This window comes from Haemorhous mexicanus, chromosome 2 (assembly GCF_027477595.1).
Source record: "Haemorhous mexicanus isolate bHaeMex1 chromosome 2, bHaeMex1.pri, whole genome shotgun sequence".
Classification (NCBI taxonomy): Eukaryota; Metazoa; Chordata; class Aves; order Passeriformes; family Fringillidae; genus Haemorhous; species Haemorhous mexicanus.
Genome location: NC_082342.1, coordinates 102,398,689 through 102,419,608, shown reverse-complemented (window position 1 = coordinate 102,419,608; position 20,920 = coordinate 102,398,689). Strand labels below are relative to the sequence as shown.

General features: G+C 38.1%; 1 protein-coding gene across 3 annotated transcripts in view; it reads right to left on the bottom strand.

Annotated features, from left to right (window-relative positions):
* Positions 1-20,920, bottom strand: part of WWC3 (WWC family member 3) — a 99,568-nt gene that overhangs the window by 52,758 nt on the left and 25,890 nt on the right. For all 3 annotated transcript variants that reach the window (XM_059839737.1, XM_059839736.1, XM_059839735.1), the window contains exons 2-4: positions 9,589-9,698; positions 4,629-4,832; positions 1,491-1,567 (exon numbers count right to left, since the gene is read on the bottom strand). In XM_059839737.1, the coding sequence (XP_059695720.1) occupies positions 1,491-1,567; positions 4,629-4,832; positions 9,589-9,698 (391 nt within the window). The remainder of the gene's footprint in view (positions 1-1,490; positions 1,568-4,628; positions 4,833-9,588; positions 9,699-20,920) is intronic.

Here is a 20,920-nt window from a genome sequence, read left to right as displayed (position 1 = left end):
TCTGCAGAGAAAGAGCTTCTTGCCCTCCAAAGCTGACAGATAACTGAAGGCAACAGGGAGAGGAGAATGCAAGAGACAACAGACAAATGAGGGGAATAGGGGTGTTCAGTATGTGGTAGGGATGCTGAGACTGAACTGCGAGCCCAAAGAGGGGCAGGGATGGAAGGAAAAAAAGCTCTCTTGCCTGAAGCTACCAAACTCAGGATATTTACCCAGAGCGCTCTTGATTTTCACATGCACATCAGTAAATGACAAAATCATTACAAAACAGATTTTTAAAAAAAGAGAATAAAAAAAATCAATTTTTTCTTCAGCTCTATTCCAAGAGCATGGGGCTTTGCATCAGTACCAGGATGCAAACCAGAACTGTCAGAGTCCATCCTGCACAACTCTCTCCCTTTCATCAAAATTCATAGCACAAGCCCCTAAGCACTATACCCTCATCAGCCCCTTTAACACTTACAAAAAGTAAAATGAGAAAATGCATCACTAATATCCTGTACACAAAAAGTTTATAGTGCCTATTTCATTTTATTTCCTGAAGCAACTCAATGACTACACACACAGTCACTTGAACATAATATCCTATGTATCCTAGGTCATTTTGTTTAAGGAGGAAGAGAGAAAAATAGTCATAAGTGAAAACCTTGTTTATTTTCTTCAAATATTACTTAAATAAATAAGGCTTGTTTTCTTGTTTAGAATACGCTGACATTTAGAGTATGTAAAACAAGCAAACACTAGTCAGCATGTAATAAATATATACAGATAGAATAAATGCCTTTGAAGGGTGGTGAACAGGATTTATTTTCAGAAACACTCATGTGAAAAGTGGTCACAACAACAAAAATGGAATACTATCCTGCAAGCATAAGTGTTTTTTAAAATACTTATTTATCAAAACCACGACTTTAGGGTTTTTTTTAAATACATAAATAAGGAACATTTTTGTTACAGAACTGCCTATCATTGTCAGAATACTTGAACTTCCCTCTCCTCATAAAAGAGCTCTGGTCAATCAGCTGAAAAATTCTATTTGGCCAATAGGTCTACTGAATTGTGAAGAGATTTCCAAATAAGTGGCTACAGCTACAGCCGAGCAGAACCTTGCTGAAAATGAGTAAATGGTATGAAGACAGTGGGTTTGAACTGAAAGAATCTGGCTGCAGAGCATTTACTACTTGTGGCAGTTTGTAGAGAGAAAGCAATTTCTGAAAGCCTGGCTGAGCTTGCCTCTGACATTTGTGACAAAAATGTTTTGCATTTGTAACATGGAAAAAGCATTACTTCTCAAGTCACCGAAATGCAGTTAATACAGAGCTGTTTTAACAGAGCAATGGGTTAGAACAAAGAAGAACTTTTCAATACCATTCAATAAATGCATGCAACGTTCAGTGTAAATGCTAAAGTAAAAGAAAAACAGACCCCCCCCCCCCATCACTTCCCCAGGCCTAATTCATATTTTTACAAAATGAAAAAAGATTACTCACTCTGTCACGACGGCTGGCTATTTCTGCTTTAATCTGATATGGGTCATACTTGGTATTAGCTGAAAATCCAGAGAACGCTAAACAGATGGAAAACAGCATGTTACTTTTTTCCCCCCTTCTTCGATACAATTGTTAAGATGTGGCACTATTCGATAAACCATTTCATGAATTCTTTTTCATACAAGTCACAAGGTTCTGAAATTATCCTCTGCTGAAGTACAACTGAAGACTTCCATTTGGCCTACCTCAAACTTTCTTTTCATCCCAAACACCACCAAAAATTGCATATAGCAGCACCACGTATTTCCTAAAAGCAATTAGCTTCTGTAATAGGATGATGGCATCTACTGAAGCAAGCAATTTGTGTAATATTAATAATTACTAGTTACTTCCTAGGTACATTAAATTAACAGTATGATAGGGACTAAAGTTAAAAAAAAATTGCCAGAACAAAATTAGATCAGCTAGGGAGAGAAGCTGCCTTCTAAAACAACAGTGTAGGGAACTGAAATACAAACCAGCCCTGGCAAGTGAGCTCTTAACACAGGGTGTCTACAGTCAGGCAACGATTTCAAGCTGTGGCATTACAAGCTAAAGCCTACACAGATGAACTAAAGGTTCTAGAGGATAGATGGGGCAAGAGCAACCATGATTTATGGAGCGAGCCATTCAAGGCAACACTGGCCCACTGAAAAATGCCTGGTATGTGAATGGATAGGGTTGTGCTGTCAGACCTTCCATCCTTTTGCAGAGCTGAAGGCTGCTGCACTGAAACCCATATCTGTATCTGGGGCTGCACTGGGCCTTTCAACTCTTTAAAGAATATTGCAATGCCAAGGTCACGTCGAGCATGCAGGAACTTGTCAAAATGAGTAGTCATGCCTGGACTAATTCCCTAAATCCAGGATTTTCTATGGATTTTTTTCTTTTTTTAAACAGTGCTGATCACAACTGAGTCACAAAACTGCTGCATGGGCACCTCCCTGCCAACGCACAACCGCTGAGCCCACCTCCCACACATAAGCACACGACACTGAGTCAATGGCAGCACCCATAAGCAAAGTGGTGAAAAACAATTTGTGAAGTTTTAGTTCTTTAAATGCAACAACTTGAAACAAGTGGTGGTAGAGGCAAAGATATTGGCTATGTAAGCATCCAACTTTGGTAATGTAATCGCACTCTCATTAGAAGTCTATTTCTGTACAATAAAAGGAGAGACAAGCATCCCACACAGGAGTGGAAGACTCAAATTAGGAAAAAAAAGTGGAGAAGGAGCTTTTGGGAATCTTGAGTTGACAGCATGATTAATCCCAAAATAGATATTTTAAAAAGATTTTAAAATCATCTGAGCAATCAGCCCATCCCACTTTCTCAAAACTGATGCACATATGACTTTAAACCAATATAAAATATATTAACACATCTGTAGAAAATTAAAATATTTTTCCACCTCAAAACAAGCAAACGGTTTTGAGTAATTCTCTTACAGATTCTCTTTATCAACTCCAGATATACCTACAAAACCCTGAACTATCAGAAGATGGAGAAACATAAGTAAATTGGCATAGCATTTGCTTTCATTACAGATAACCCCAAATTTTGTCATTTTCAGTCATATTTTGTTGCTGTTTCAAATAACTTGTTTATCTAAGAGCTTCAAAAATATGAAAAAGGTTATCTTTTTCTAGTATATTTTCATCTTCAACAGAACTTTCTTTCTGTATATTCACCTGAAGTAATTCAACAAAATATCCCACAGAACTATTAAAATTTTAAAAAAATAAAACAAAAAGCCCAAGGTCCTAGAAATTATCAAATAAATGTCGATTTAGATTTTATAATCACAAAAAATACTGATGACACTACCTTTTACTCTACTCCAAGTCTTTAAACAGTTGTTAAACACACTTTACACAATAGTTTTTTTCTAAAAAATTCTTTCTTAATAGGAAAATATCTTGCGACTTCTTCGGAAACTTGAACACAAGAGAGGGAAAAAAGACTAGTCACAACTGTTCAGTTATGTTACAAACTGAATGACAGAATGCATATAAATGAACTAAACAAAAAGATGAGAATCCCAGTTCAACAGTAACTAAGTACTTGGTCCAAACCATCTGGGACACCTCAGCTCTAGAAAATATCTTTTATTCAGGATTTTGGCACGTGTATTAATTCCCTTGGATTAATAAATACAACTGAATCAGTAGATAAACACTTCTATCCAGACACCTGCTGTAAACCCCCTTCCACAGTCAGATTTCTTGAACATTTTCAGAAAAGGCTAAAGCAGGGCTTCCCGTTCTTATTAAATCATTGGCATTTAACAGCAAACCTGCAGTTAAAACAATGACTGTACAGCCACTGAAAAACTCCAATTAAAAAAAAACCAAACAGTAAAACTCCACTAATTTCCATGTGGCTGTTGGGTATATCCAATTCTTAGAACTAGTCTGGTTGACTCTTTGACAAAGACACTTGCATCAACCAAGAGCCATGACAGTGGGGCAACATCTTCAGAATTCAGATAAAGTGTATTATCTACTCCAAGCTACCAGAGACTTCATTCTAAAGAATCAAAAGGGCAGGAAATAAAAGCTCTCTATCACCAACATCAGTATCACAGGTTGGCACTCAAGAATGAGGTGAACTTCTGAAATATTGTCTCCTAGTTCCTGGTCAGAAGTCCCTAACTCTTTGTAAATTTGCTAAGCACACTATGGATCCACAGAAGGTTTCCCCTAAGCTGACAGCTCCCTCCCATGTTGAGTGGAAAATAATCTTTGAGTTTAGGAGTGCAGGTAGGCAGCTGATCCAGCAACATTCAGACCTTGCTGCCTTGCAGGAAGCATCACTACACATGGCTCCAAGATGGGCAGAAATACCAGCTGGGATATATGACTGTTTAAAGTTACATCTTTTTTTAATGTTAACATTTATCCCTATTAAATCTCTACTGTAATAGATATAACAGGAATTGGAACACATTGAACTGCAGAGTCAAAGGACAGCACCTCACTGCTGTAGTCAGGACCTTCATTCAGAGAAGAATCAGGTGATGTAAATACTTCACACTATTTCCTACACCACATCTTGTGAGGGCAGGTGGGTAATATCAAAAAAAAATAGTAAACTCACAGCTGGCATAGGAACGGCTGTCATCCTCACACATTTTGTGCAATTGTTGATATTCCTCTTGGGCTAGTTCAAAACGCTGCTGCTTTATTTGGTAAATCTCTTTCTTGGCATTGAGTGCCTCCTGGGCAACTATTAAATATTCCTTCAGCATGCGTTCTTGCTCCCTTCTCCATTGTTCCCTTGGATCCTCAATTTGTGTGAGCTCTAAGGAGAGAAAAGTAAAAGCATTAAAATAAAATAATATGACACTTTGTGCCATCAAGTCCAAGTTATTTTTGTTAATGCCCATTCTCAACCAGCACAACTGACACTACAGCACCCAAAATCACTCCAGCTGGGAGAGGAGAAGGAAGGATGCAGTGAAAGAACAGGAAAGGCTTTTCAAATATAAAAGGCATTTAAATGCTATTCTTTTCTTTACAAACCAGTGCAAACCCAAAGAAAACAGTAATTTGGCTCTAACCTTCCCTCATAGCCAACTTGAAAATTCCAAGAATTACCTAAAAACCCAGAACCACAAGGAAAAATTAAAGGTATCACAATGCTTAACCCATAAGTCTATAAATAGCTGGAACTAACTTTTGATACTGCACACAACTTCACAAGCGTAACATCTTAAAAGGACAGAGGCTACCCCTGCACAGTTAAGAAGAATGAGGTAATTCAACAGAGAAGTCAGATCTTAGTCTCAAATCCATAAAGCTTTTAAATTGCTTCTCTTTTTTTTTTTGTCTTAAGAAACAGCAGTCTGATGTTTTTCCTTGCCAGGGCTTAGACCAGTTTTTACTTAAACAGATACCAAAAACAAGCTTCCACAAAAAAAAAACCCAAAAAAACCCAAAAAACTCTCCCATATCTATTGATTTTCAAGGTTATTACTGCAAAACAAATCTCTTTGCAGTTGCAAAGGCATTTGAGGATGATGCACGTTAAAATCCTAAAAAATTATTGGTTCACTTGGGGGGGGGGGGTGGTGGTTGTGAGTCAAATAATATGTTTTACGTAAACATGTTGATGTAAAGCCTTATGTTTAAATGTAATGTTAATTTCTGATGATTGAAGCTCTACCAGTTGGAAGCTGCTGCAGACACAATGTCAGTGTTCAAAGTAGTGCCAAAACCTGCAGCACAGTCAGGAGCTAAGCACCTAGCAATTTTTCCAAACTTGGTTTCTTACAAGAGATGAAAGCCAGTTATGTTTTGCATTAATCCTAATGTGTAATCCAGTATATTGGTGCTAGTGATGAAATACAAAACTGCAGAAGATTAAGCACACAACAGATTAAGAACTCTAATGGTGTCAAGGTCATGCTAGCAGCTCTACCATTTGAGAGCCATCTAAAAAGTATATAAACAAAACCAGAAAGCTCATCAAAGATCAGTGCTTCCAACAGATTTGGGGATTAGGTTCCTAAATAACCTTTTCTCTTAATAGTTGTACCTTTCTCTCCCTGCAACTCCTCACATTGAAACTGTATAAAGATAGTGCCTACAGTTATGCAATTTCTCCCCACTTCCCAGGGACCCCTTTGATTCCCTTCTGACTCCAGTGTCCTGAAAATATCTCCTTTGGCAAGGACAGGATGTGCTTTGGCTTGTTGAGTTGCTGTAAATACTTCTCTACATGGAGGGCAAGCAGAGAAAACTGAGTTATGACTGCTGCCCACCCTGCACTGAGGGCATTTCAATTTCCACTGCTACTTCATTTGTCCGTAAGTACCTCTGAAATCTGTGCACATTCTAATATTCCTAAGATTGCTAAACCCCCATGGAAACAATGAGAAATCAGTAAATATTTATAAAACAGACAGGCTTACTAGGACTCAGTTTTTGTCTTTGAATGGTAAATTATTAGTCCTAATCTCAAAAAACAACCCAGGCTAAAGTGTTACGTTCTATCACACATTAAACTTCTGAGATCCTATACTTCAGGGCACTGCATCTCTCACAGAATTATTTCAGAAGCCTTCTGAAAAACTAGCAGCATTCGTTAGAGGTAGAAGACTTCTTTAGTGCATGGGAAGCTCTGCTTTTTCTGGTTTACGAAACTTTGCCCTGGATTTCTAAACAAGTTTGCCACATAACAAGACTAAAGCTACATTGTATGATAAAATTAACTTCCTTCATTTCTTTACAACCAATTTAAAAAAACCCCACTATAGTAACTCAAGAACAGTCCCAGACAAATGCAGAGAATATATTATTCCCTCACTGGGGAATGCCCAACTGCTTAGAGGAGACTTCAAAGGCTCCCAAAGACTCTGAGGAGGAGGGAAAGGAATTCTGTGGCTGGCAACCACCAAGGTTTTTAAGCAATGGTTGGATAACAGCCAAGAGCAGCTTAGTAAGGGTGTCAACAAAGTACTGAATTTACGGAACAAGATGGAGATCAGGGTTGGAAGCACCATTGAGATTTACAGAAGATTCTTCTGTTCCTTGGTTTTTTTCTAGTTTAAATGGAAAACTATTGCCTAGAAATCTTTTTCTTGCTTCCTGGGTAAACAAACATAGCAAAAGACTTAGAAAAAAATCAGAAGTATTGCTGTTTTCTTTTAAAAAGTGCAAGGGCAAAAAGCTTGAGAGAGTACACAAAACATGAGAGGTTCCTGGTAAGTGTAAGTGTAGAAAGACTCTCTTTGAATTATCCCTTGCATTTTCTCACAGTATTTCTTAACACTGAAGCACTTCCAACTGTTTTGTCAATTAACACAGAACTCCAATGCTGCATGAAGCATTTAACCCAGTCAGCCACAAAAGACAACCCAAATGTTTTTTCCTGAAGCTGCCATTCCAAGTGGTTTAGACGTACTCATTTCAGAAAAACCTTTCTTCAGCTCCAAGCCCATCTCCTCCACTTGTCTGACACCTACTCATGATGCACATGATTGTCTACTCATTAGTTCTCACTTCTACAAAGGAAATGTATGCAGTCTTGATTGGTACCTTGGTTATCCACAGTTTAAAAATTGGATCAAGTGTCCAACTAATTTCTGAATAATAATTATCCAGCTATAATATCAACTCTGTCTTCCCTCTTATTATAAATCTTGCTGGTATATGAAAGCACTGTATTAGCCTAAGGGTGACAAACCCATTTCACTGTGACGGTTGAATTACCATTTAGGATAATATCTGTGGGCTGCAAGTAATTAGTTATCATGAATGAGGCCAATTTTGCAACCTTGTTAATTGTTGAATGATTACTTTTACTCAGTTCAGCACTGTCCGCATGAAGCTTCTATCCCTCTGTTTGTACATTAACTTTATTTCATACCTAATATGATTAGCTTTACTTTTCCAGACCCATTAATATTCATCTTTTCCTTCTGTCTACCCACTGATCATTTGGGAACTCAACTGCTCTTTGCAAAGATTCTCTTCTACAATTTTTTCTCTCAATTGCACAGAAAAAACCGCAAGCCAGATCTGACATGCCTACAATGATTAATACCCCTTCTGTACGTTCAAACTTGAAGTCTGTGGTAAAGCTGCTAATAACAAAATTCAAAAAGCAAAAGGAAGCCCTGTTTTTGCACATGATGGTGATTGTTATTTCTATCGCAGAGGCCTATCAGTAGCTTTTTTAAGGCATTACAATAGGAATTCATGTTCTACTCATTTTCTGCAGGACTCTAAACCCACCTGCAAATTAAAAAAAAACACTAAAAGAGTTGGCAATACCTTAATTTTTTTAAAAAAATATATGCGTTCATGCACATACTTTGGTGTAAGTGCACTCCATTACTGTACTCCAATGTGATCCTCACTTCTTATTAGATTTCAACACTAGTAAAGTTAGCATGACAACAATCCTTTAACTAATACTTTTTTTAAACACAGAGTTATGTTAAGGATTACCTAACAGAATGTATTTATTGCCTTTGAATTTTCTTGTCTATCTATCCTTGTGATTAATTTATTAACAGCAGTTCAAATTTTATCATTTAGTTAATGATCTTTCTTAAATTTCACAACAAATAAGTTCATGTATAGGTCAAACGATACCACGGGAATATTTATTATTCTGTTGTTTAGGTTTTTTAAAGCAAGTAATTGTGAAACCACAATACACAAGTAATTCCAATGATGGCTGGAAGCCCAAAATTAATATTACACTTTCATTTTTTAATTGACTAGATTTCAAGTAGATAGTATTGAGGTTGGTTTTTCAGATTATACTATTTACCATGGCTGTGATAGCCCACGTAACTACTTTCTTCTTTTCTTAGTCCCACCAACTGCCAATTCCCACAATACTGAAAGCATTCACTCAATGGCGATAAGAAGCTTAATGATAGCATAACAGTAACAGCAGCAGCAGTACAAAGCCACAAAGATAAGACTTTTTTAAAAAGTAGAACTGGCAAATGTGCCACAGTGATGATACAAAGCTCAGCAATAGTCCAAAAGGGAAAGTGTTCAAAATTAGTTTCCAAAAGACACATCTGTTGTCTTTTTGATAACATTTTGTACTGTATTAAAATATAATATATATATATATATATATAGCTTAAGCAAGAATGAGATTACTGTATTTCACAGTGCTTCTGATTAAAAATTGGCACACTTCTCTCAGAATGTATTTTGGTTTTCAATGCAGAAGAATGAACTTCTGGATGGATGACAGGAAAAATAGGAAATGTAAGAATATAACACAAAAATCTTTCTGACATATGACAAAAAGCAACAACAAAATTACTAATACTTCACAGTATGACCAAGCAAAGCAAAATATTTTGATACACTACTGTTCAATCACAGGTTGCAAAATTCTTTACAAGTGGAATTCTTTACAATTCTGCCCCCATATGAAAGATAAGGAAACATGTTCAGCAAGAAATTATTTGCATACATTTTCTCACTGTAGCACGAGGTGTATAAATGGTATAGGAAGCAAAGTTAGTGGCAAGAGTAAACACCAGCTTGCTAGCATTCCTCAAAACAATCACACGTCTACTCACGATTTATGTGGTCCATATAATAAACTCCAATCTGTTGATCGTAAACAGTTTCCCATCCTAAAGGAAGCTCATCACCAACACAGTCAGCAAATGTCAGTGGCTTTGTAATCCTGTAAAAATAAAAATAACACAAATAAATACAAAAAGGTGCAGAGTTTACAATGCAATGAATGTTATTACATGTTTTGAAGATATCTTCGCCAGTTGATCAAAAAACTAGTTATGCTACTTAGGAATGTGCTGATAATTACAAACATACAGTTTCAAAATAAATTTTCATTTAAATATGCTGACAGACACTCCCCAAACAGGTAAGACAAGCTTCTCCCCTCTAGTTTCTATGTATAACAATTTAATTATAATGGCATGCAGTCCTGCCAGTTCTTCTCCCATACTGCAAAGAACATAAAAGTGAAGCTGGAGTTCACCACTGCTGAAACTACTAGAAGCTTTATAGGTTTTAACTTCTTTCGGGTGGCAATGTAACAAAATTGTTTGTCTTTAAAAAAAAAATACTAAATTCAAGGCAGCACTTCATAACAGACTTCCTCTTTTCAATTATACATTTCCAACTATTAACGATATTCTCTTGGTCCAGACATGTCCAAATTACTTCCTCTCCCTCAAAAAGAAGAGACAATCAAATGTCTCTGAAAAATTCTGAAGCAATGAGACCAGAAATAGTAATTAATAAGTAACAGCATCACTATCTAGCAGCTTAAAATATCACAGCCCTTGCTAGACAAAGTCTTAGATGCTAGATCAGTGGGTAATATAAAACTGGAACAGCCATGTCAGTGTTGACAGGGACACTGAAAGTACTCTGTTCTATATTATACAGAAAGACTCTAAACCAACACTGCTCTAGAACAGAAAGGTATATAAAAAACTAGGAAGAATAAATTATACAAATATAAAAGCCTTTATGCTCAGTCTAATCATGTTTATTACCCAAATATTCATTTTAATCTTTACTTAACCCCTAGGATAATGTTTTCTCTAAAAGCCATCACAAAATTCATTTACTGAAAAGCAACTAATGAAATAATTTCAATTACACATGGGATATAGAGACAACACCTTCCTCATACATTTTTTGAGGCACTTCTAATACCTACAACAATGACAACTTTGCAAACATTAAAAACATGCATTAATTTAGGGACTGACTTAAACTGAACATAATCTATAGCATTATACTGTTTCTTATACTTCCACTTTTATGTTATAATACCCAATTAAAGTTTCCTGACACCAGATTTGGACTATGCTTACAAATACACTGCTGAATGGAGAGACCATTAGGACTCATAATTGCCCTTCATCTGATAACACCTGTATAACACAGTAACTTTGTCTGAACTAAAGTATGCCTGTCTTTGAACTTGGAAGTGCTTTTCCACCCCAAAATAAAACAAACCAGAACAATCCAGTGTTAAAGACTTAAAATGATGGAAATACTACAACAGCTACATTCTAGCTTGCCCAATGGTACAGTAAGCACACCATTCGACCACCAACAAACAACACAAAACTTTGCATACAGCAAAGAGACAAAACTGCATTTACCTGCCTCCTGAAACTACTTTAAAATGATTGAAATTACAGTGTTCAGTAGCAGAATAATTTAAAAAATACCCTTACTCGTTTCCATGCTGTGTTTCAACAGCTCTGCACAACAGTAGGAAGACCAAGCTACTCAGGCCAAATAACAGCTTGATCCTACTTGGTTGATTCTCCAACATGTATAAACAGTTTAACAAAAAGATGTACATAAACTTGTGCACCAGTATTTAAAGTAAAAATTTTCCATTACTGACAAATATGTAGTTTACTCACATAATTATGCAAATCCAGAGACACTCTATTCAAGAAAGAAAATGTTACTAGGAACTGACATAAGCACTCTCATTAATTCATCTAGCTGTCAGGCAGACCAGATATTGCCAAAATACTCCCGATCTCCCTGGAATTCAGTCAGATATTAAACATAGAAAGTACAGGATTTTTTCTTAAACTCCCAGGGTCTTGTTCTGAAGACATAATGTTTACAATTTCTCAAAGTAGTCTAGACATCAGCTCCTAAATTACCGCACTATGGACAAGATTTTCTTTGGAATGAGTTATGAGACTTTCTTGCCTGTTACACAAACATACCCTCACCCTTTATTCATAAATAAAACCTGCACATGATACTCTAACCTTTCACACTACAAAAACTTTAATTCAATGCTCTCTGTGATCCTGCCAGGACTCAGACTTGCAGGACGAGGACAATGTTCACTTTTTGGAAAAGGTAGACTGAAGAAAACCAATGCATCTGGTCTAACCAGTTTTCATTGCAGCATTATAAAAGCATGTGTGAAGATTTTAATTAATAGTTTTGAAGGAAAACTTGTAGGGAAAAAAAACCCCAAAACATAAAAAGCTGTCTTCCAGATATTCATACCATTATTAAGTTGATGTTGCTCTTTTTAAACTGTAATCAAAGTTGCTCCAAACTGGATGCCCTTCAGACAAAGCACAATGTCATACCGACTCAATTCAGTCACATTTATACCTATGTAGTTGGACCTTCAGCCAAAGACACAAAACTAAGAATTGGAAGTTTCTGCCTCTGTTTTGCACTGCTTTGACGAAGTGAACTGAAAAAATACCCTCCTGGTTTAACCAGCACAACTCTGAGGACAAGATTAGTTTCTGGCCAGTTAAGGAAACTAGAGTTTTCCAAAATAACAAAGACAAAATGGAAGAGATGCAGATATCTACACTGGATGTCAGCCACAAATTACAGCAGTTGACTGCTGAAATTGAGTATCTTCCGTAAATACTGCTTTACCCTTTGGGTTTGTTCTTAATTAGCTGAAGTTCTATAAAATAGAAGAGATCTTTTCTACTTTTTTATGAAAAACTGTACAAGGTACATCTGTTAAAACATTTCAAAGTATTGAAATAAAAGTGAAAAACTTTTCAAAGTATTATAAAGACAAAGACACAACAAAAATGCTGCCATCTTTGATGAAACAAAACACAGGGCTGTCCCGAACTGTGCTATTCACAGTAAAGAAAAACTAAGGCACTTATCTGATCAGGGTACTAAACAATAACTAACACACTCACCCATGATCACCTCCTGTTTTCTCCAAAACAACTGGCAGACACTAATAAGAAGGTTCTGAAGTTTCAGCTGAAGATGAAAATCCTCTGGGACCAGTTTATGGCATTAAGTTTTTGCAGCCACTGGACCTACAGGCCAGGTACAAGTAACAACTCTCCATGGGGACCAATTCTGCATAGATCAAAAAACCAACCTAAATGTCAGATTAACTGACTTTATCCTTTCCAAAAGTAATGATGCTCTTCAGTCCTTAGGCACCCAATCTTTTCTGACTCTGAAACCCTTCAGGAGCAAATACAGAATCACATAAGAAAGCTTTCACAATCCAAATACAGTATATCAAGCCCAGGAGCAATGTCATGCACCTCAGATCTGCCACTTCTGACTCTGCCCAAATTATATGTTTTCATCACGAAGAAATAAAAGCCAGGTCTTTGCACGCAACCCAACAGACACATCTGAAAATGCAAGTTTATTCACATTTTATCTGCATCAATTACCAAACTTATTAGTTAGAATACAGAAATCAAACTGTAAAATAAGTTTTTTCTCCTCCTTGCATACTTATTTTACATCTGTATCCACTACAACACAAAGAAGGATCCCACAACGCATTATTACAGCTTTCTGAATATGTGGCAGCAAAACAAGTATTTCTTGAATGCATCAGTTCATGGAACTGCATGTGGAGAAGAAAAGGCATTAAAAGATAATGGATAAATACATTTTAGATAATTTACTTCAAAAGTGCTTTCAGCTTCAGTTACATTGTTAACAGCATCTAATTTTAACCCCCTCTTTCCCCCCCACAGATAGAGTACAGATAGAGTAGGGCAACTTCATTGTCCTAGACCTTCAAAACCAGAACCAGACCACTATAAGCACACGGCTTTGGAAAATATTAGATAAGATCCTCAGTCTTCCCATGGCCCTGATGTCACATTAGAGGACCCTGGCTGCATGAAATCCCTAGGTCTAATTGAGTAAAACTTCCCCTGGGAGGAACTAAATAAAGACAAACACAGCCTGTTTTTCCAAGATCTTGAACAGGAAATCGAAAAGGTGTTTCAAAGTAGAAACTGTTGTAAACTAGTTGCCCTCCTTTAAACAATGCCTAGACACCTAAATTACATACAAGGTCACTACATCTTTCAAAGTGGGCGTCGATTAAGTGAAAGCACTAACCATGAGGGCTAATTATGGAAAAGAATCACCAAGTTTTGAACAAAAGTCACTGTCTGTAGGAGACAGAGAGAGAAGGATGCAAGAATAGCAGCTGTCAACAGTGTTTTTAATTTTGTTTCTGATTTTGATCAGGTCCAACGGAAGCAAAAAATATAACAAACATCCACAAACAACTAGGAGAAAAATTTCCTTAAACTAGATCTCAGTCTGAATTGTCATCTAATGGGATAGATGTTTTTGCCTGACAAATGCAGATACAGAAACTTTTACTAATTTACTAGGAATCTGCATAAATTCACATTAGAGATCTGAAGAACACCACGCAATTTAAAAATGAGTAATAGAATAACTAGAAAAGAATTAGCAATCTGATAAATCTAGCAACAGTTTCTCCAAGGAAAGTATTATGCCAAGTATATTACTGAAGTGTCACAAGGCAAGAAAGAGAAAAGGCAAAATGAGAAATCATTCATACACTTTAAAGCTTTCAATGTTTTTTTCTTACCTCCTTTCAAACATGAATTTAAGTTATAGATATTGTTATAAAGTTCAAATAACCCTCTTGTCTTGTAGCATGGTTCTTATTCCCTCCAACTGCACAGAAAGGAAAAAAAATCAAGAAAAAAAATCCCAAACAAACCAAACCAAGAAACTGAGAAGGAATGGAAGATTATTCTTTTGTTGTTTCACATACACTGGCAAGAAGAGCTGCTTATACTGAGGGGGAGAATGGGAGGATTGTTATTATGTTTTAACAAGTTACACTGCAGTCCTGGAAGCACTTCGACATCTTCCACCACCAAAGCACTGGCCTGGGCAGCAAGACCATCTCTGTGATAGAGAGGGTCATCACAGCTGTGCCGTGACTCCATACAGGCTGCCCTCCCCAACAGGCACTGCCCAAAGCAGGGCAGGGACACGGCAGGCACACACTGCCCGAGCAGGGCAGGGACACGGCAGGCACACACTGCCCGAGCAGGGCAGGGACACGGCAGGGACACACTGCCCGAGCAGGGCAGGGACACGGCAGGCACACACTGCCCGAGCAGGGCAGGGACACGGCAGGGACACACTGCCCGAGCAGGGCAGGGACACGGCAGGGACACACTGCCCGAGCAGGGCAGGGACACGGCAGGCACACACTGCCCGAGCAGGGCAGGGACACACTGCCCGAGCAGGGCAGGGACACGGCAGGGACACACTGCCCGAGCAGGGCAGGGACACGGCAGGCACACACTGCCCAAAGCAGGGCAGGGACACGGCAGGCACACACTGCCCGAGCAGGGCAGGGACACGGCAGGCACACACTGCCCAAAGCAGGGCAGGCACACACTGCCCGAGCAGGGCAAGGACACGGCAGGCACACACTGCCTAGCTGCCGAGGGAAGGAGCTTCCTCCGCAGGGCAGGAACAGGCTCGGGTCAGACGCACGCAGCCTCAACCGGGGCAGCACACGCCAGTCGGGCACAGGCTGCACGCAGCAAATGCCACCGTGAGCTCCAGATCCACTGTTACAGCACTCTGGAGTACACCATGGTTTTCCTCCTCGTCTCTTCTCCATCCACTCAGCTCTCTGCAAGCAGCCAAGTCATAAAAATGAACTGCATTTTGAAATAAAGTTTGGCAAATTACATACCAACTGCTTAGTCAAAAGTACAACAATGTTCACCAAACTATATGTATATTTTCAAGATACAAGTTTCTTTTAACCTTTTTCTTAATCCAACTTGCGTATCTTCATTTTACTATGTGATTTAAACTCAGTCTCTGAATAAAATAACTCACTGAACATCTATTGAATTCTTCCTTAAAATAAATCCACAGAACAGCTAGCCAGACTGAAACTTACATGAATGAAATTCTGTGCTCAGGACAAAGAGTTAAAGAAGGTAACGTGTTCAGAGTCATTGCTGGAATACATTTCCCTTAGGAAAAAAAAAAAGGTACCCTGCAGCAAGGAAATCACAGCACCAACTCTTATAAAGGTCACTTGAAATTCAGTCTTTTTAAGACCACACTGTATTTTGCATCTATCTATGTAATTATTATTATATTTAATTATTTTCTTTTTTTTTCTACAGCAAATAAACTGACGATTGAGTATCAATACTGTCCAATCAGTGTATTTGCTTCAATTTACAAGCCAACAGAGCACAAATCAATGTGCAAAACACAAGGCACAGGATGGCACTAGCTAGCCATTTGTACAGATGTTGTACATCAACATCTTGAAGCGTGAGGAAAATGTATGATCATTACCAGATCATTTTTTAAATTTAAAATCTGAACAATGAGATTTTGTGATGCAAAGTGTATGTAAAGCTACACAGCTAAGAGAGAACCTATATGATTTGTTGACTTACAAGAAATAAGAGCAGCTTACATTGACTTTAAGCACCTCTAGAAATGTACTCAAGGACACCCTCTTACCTTTCACTATTCTAGAAAAAAATAAACATTTACTAGCAAGCAACAATAGTCAAATAACACACTTTCGTTTTTACCCTCTCTCATAATCCCCAAAACCAAAACAGCTGAAAACTGGCTTAGTATGTTGAAACATAAAACACTATGTCCAACTGCAGCTCTCGCATAACTTCTTGGGCTGCTCAAGAACTGCTGAAACAGTTCCACACAAGCAGCCAAGTCTTCCAGCAGCTATCCATTTCTTAACAGCAGCTATGATCCATATCCAAAATCAGAACACAAATATTATGGGAAATACTTGCTGAAAATATTTCATGTATACAATGAAAATGCCTTTCTCAAAAATCACAGCCAGGTTAAAAGTCAATGCTTTTAAGAAAACTATTTTTGTATCTGCAATTTATTGTGGTTTTTTACAAAGGATAAACAGTAAAAAATGGGCAGAGGGATTAAGTAGGACTGTCCATGAATGCTTTAAAACTTATTTGGCTTGTGTACACATAGATAGCCCTGAAGTGACGAGCAACTGTACAAAGCCACGAACCAAATCCTAAGATTAACAGTGGGGTAAAGACAATTGCTGGAGGATCTGGCTGAAGAAAAGCAGACTGGACAGCAGATGACTTGACATCTAGATCAGAAAATAGACAAAAGTATATATGGAAACTGGGTATAAACTCTAAGAGGAAAACAGTAGGGATGTGTGGCAGATAAGACAGCTCAGGAGGGGAAATTAGGAAACTAGTTTCTGATTTCAAATTCCACCTTCACATTGAATATGCTCTTTGCTAGAAAGTGTAACATGCAAAATATTTACAACTTTTCTTTTGCCAGTGCTACTCAAAAATCTCTAAATATTTACAAGATCTTCTCGAGGACTTCCGTAACGTGTGAGACTCCAAAAAAACCCTAAAACCAAATTAGTAAGACTCAAAAGCCTAAACTAAACAATAAAGAAAATTTAACAGAGAATTTCAAAATTCAAGAAGCAATCTGAATTCTTCCACTTGTGTAAGAAGCCTAGCATGACATTACATGTGTCTAGACACAGCACAGCTTTGGAACAACCAAGTATGCAGTGTTCTAGTTTCACTGATTCTGAAGCCACATTTATAACTTTTCTCCAAAATCTGTGCATAGTAGCATTTTCCAACTACATCTGATTGATAATCAAGGTCCCAGTTAGTAAAGGCTAGGCACATAGTTATCTATTTATTTCTTCCATCCTGCAAATCACAATTCTGCAACCTTCTCTTGGAGACAACCAAGTCATCCAGCTGTCATATTTCTATGTCCTCAGAATATACTAAAACCCATTTCTATGTTCAGTTCTGTCTAACAAACTGCCTGACTGTTGCAACCTTAGTTTTGCAAAGACTCCTCTGGTTTGAGAATATAAATTTCCAGCTAGCTTATTTGACCACCATCTGGCCCATCAGTTAACAAAACCATTGTAGAACAGTCAGTGGGAGAGGTGGTAAGTGCTTCACCCTTACACAGAGGAGTGTACATGTGCTTGTGTGTAAGAGTAGCCTGTACACAGAAAATATTCCGACTGCCGGTCACCACTTCTGTACGTAACTATCAGATGAGGAGGAAACACCTGCACTTTCCTAATGGAAGTCACCCGAGCAAAGGTGAAAAAGTGCATCTGGCAAGATCTTACCAGCAAGTTCTTAGTAATAAGCATTTTGCACATGAACAAGAATCATGGGAGAAGTTCAAAGCAGGAAGAAAATGTAGCAGACAGGAAAACAGTCCCCAGCAGAAAAATGGGACATAAAACTCCAAATTCAAGTCCATGAAGTTCCACGTGTTAGAAAAAAAGGAGGCACCTAAAGAAGCTTTACATCTCAGTAAGAAATAAAATGGTCTTAAATGATGCAAGACACTATCATTCAGTTGGATACTTCCTGAGGACTCTTGCATAATCATTCAAAGTTTACACCAAAACACCAAAACAGATTAGAACATCCTCACTATTACATTGCCTCTTTCACTACCAGTTTATTAAAATGGGTTGGCTATAACTAGTACTGCTTACTAGTGCAGTAGAGAAGTGTAAAGTTCTTCAAAACTGTTTGCCCATCTACTACATTCTTTTGCAAACCTCAGGTGTCCTATATCCAGAAAGGTAATGATGGTGTAATCTATCTTGTTACCTTCAAGTCTGGCCTTGCTAGACTAAACTTTTCTTCAAAATTTTGACATCTACGTGATTGTCCCAAACATTATAACAAAGATTTTTCTAACTTTCTAACAGCCAATGGTAATTCAAGTTTTTGTACATTTATTACGACTATCTCTTCACTGCTGAAGGTGTTCCTCTCCCTTAAATTTATCATTCTTCTTTATCAATTACCCAGAAATAACTAAATATATATGTGTGTATGCATATACGTATATGTGCACACATACACACACAAGTGATGTGTCCACACAATGTATTGATTTAATGGTCTAAACACTATCCAAGTGTCAAATGACTGAAGCTTAACTTAGACATTCTTCAATAAAGAAAGCACTGTGAAACATTTTTGGGAACTCTTTAAACCACTTTAGACAAGTCTTAGCAACACAGAAAATCTTACATTAACTGGCAGCCTTTGGGCTGACTAGAAGGCAAGTAGTTGAGGATGCATAGAGGTTAACTTTAGAATCTTGAAGTATAAATGCAATTACAACCCAATGGATGCAGGACTGGAAGGGATACAATCAAGTTCACAGACAATACAAAACCAGGAGGAGCTGCTGACTCCCTCAAAGACAGGGAGGCCCTGCACAGACCTTGACAAATTAGGAGAGATGGGCAATCACCAACTGTATGAAGTTCAACAAGGAAAAGTGCCAGATTCTGCACCTGGGATGGAACAACCCTGGATGTATGGACAGACTGGGGAACAAGAGGCTGGAAAGCAGTGCTACGGAAAGAGACCTGGGGGTCCTGGTCAATGGCAAATAGATCATGAGTCAGCAGCGCCCTGGCAGCCAGGAGGGCCAGCCCTGTCCTGGGGGGCATCAGGGACAGCATGGCCAGCTGGGCAAGGGAGTGCATTGTCCTGCTCTGCTCTGAGCTGGGGTGGCCTCACCTCGAGTGCTGGGGGCAGTTTTGGATGCTGCAATGTAAGAAAGATACTAGCAGGCATCTAAAGGAGGGCACAAAGATAGTGAAGGGCCTTGAGGAGAAGGAAGCCATATGAGAAGAAGCTGAGGGCACTTGGTCTGTTCAGTCTGGAGAAGAGGAGACTGAGGGGAGGCCTCACTGCAGTTTACAGCTTCATAGTAAGGGGAAGAGGATGGGCAGGCACTGATCTCTCCCCTGTGGTAACCAGTGACAGAACCCAAAGGAATGGCTGAAGTTTCATCAGGGGAGGTTTAGGTTGGATATTAGGAAAAGGTTCCCTCAGAGGGTGGTTGGTCACTGGAACTGGCTCCCCAGGGCAATGGTCACAGCATGAAGCCTCACACAGTTCAAGAAGTATTTGGACAATACTCATGGGCACACGGAGTGACTCCTGGAGATAGTTCAGTGCAAGGCTGAGAGCTGGACTCTATAATCCTTGTGGGTCTCTTCCAACTCAGCATATTCCATGACACTGTGAAAAATCTCTCTCATACACTAAGAAGGTCCAACATTCTGAAAACATGCCAACAAACATCAGCTAAAGGGATTTTTTATTTCTGTAGTCTGAAAGAAACAATGTTTTAGAAAAGGCTATAGCTAATGTTCCCCTACAGATAAATTGAAGTTTAATGACAATGGCAACAGACATCTATGTGCCTATATGCACAAACAAGACTAGCACTACTCTCAGTGAAAATTTAGTTAATTTGATATTTTAAAATATTTTAAGCCCCAATGATCAAAAAACTTACTATACTTGGAGTATATTCAATTAAGTTTTTCTGAAATTATTTTCATGAACCTATTTGCACCAACAAGTATTATTCAATTATATTAATAAAAAGAAAACATATGTTGAAAGTTACCAGAAACCATTTCTACAGAAATTAAGCAGAAATTGACTAACAATGAGAGGAAAAAGTAAATGCAACTGGCCTGAGTAAAAAAAAAAAAAAAAACCAGTTGGAAAAATACATATTCAAGAGACCGTTCTTTTCAAGTCTTGGAACAAAGTGATGTGTAGATAAGTGCTACAAGAATATGCATACCATGACTTCACATACATCCTATTCAAAACAAATTGTGAGGTAAAACAGTGAACAAAGGCCTCACACCCAGAAAAGTCTACAATGCCAGCTAATATTAGAAATTCAAGACAAGAGTTTCTCATTTAATCTTTCAAAACAGCTTTTCTCTTCCTTGTCTTCCAACATACTTGAAAATCTGTTATACTCATCCTGTATTTTTCCTAAAAGTACCACATATGGCATTTCTCAAACATATTCAATTATCACATTCCTGGAAATTTTATGGACTCTTTTGTACCATTTCTATGTTATGTCTTCTAACATGCTACTGAGCTGTCACATGCTGATTTCACCTGTAAAGCAGAGAAATTCTGCCTTGTAAAAGGCCACAGCTCTGGCTCCAAGCCCCTCTCAGTGGGGTGGGTGCCCATGGGCACCGAGGGAAACCTG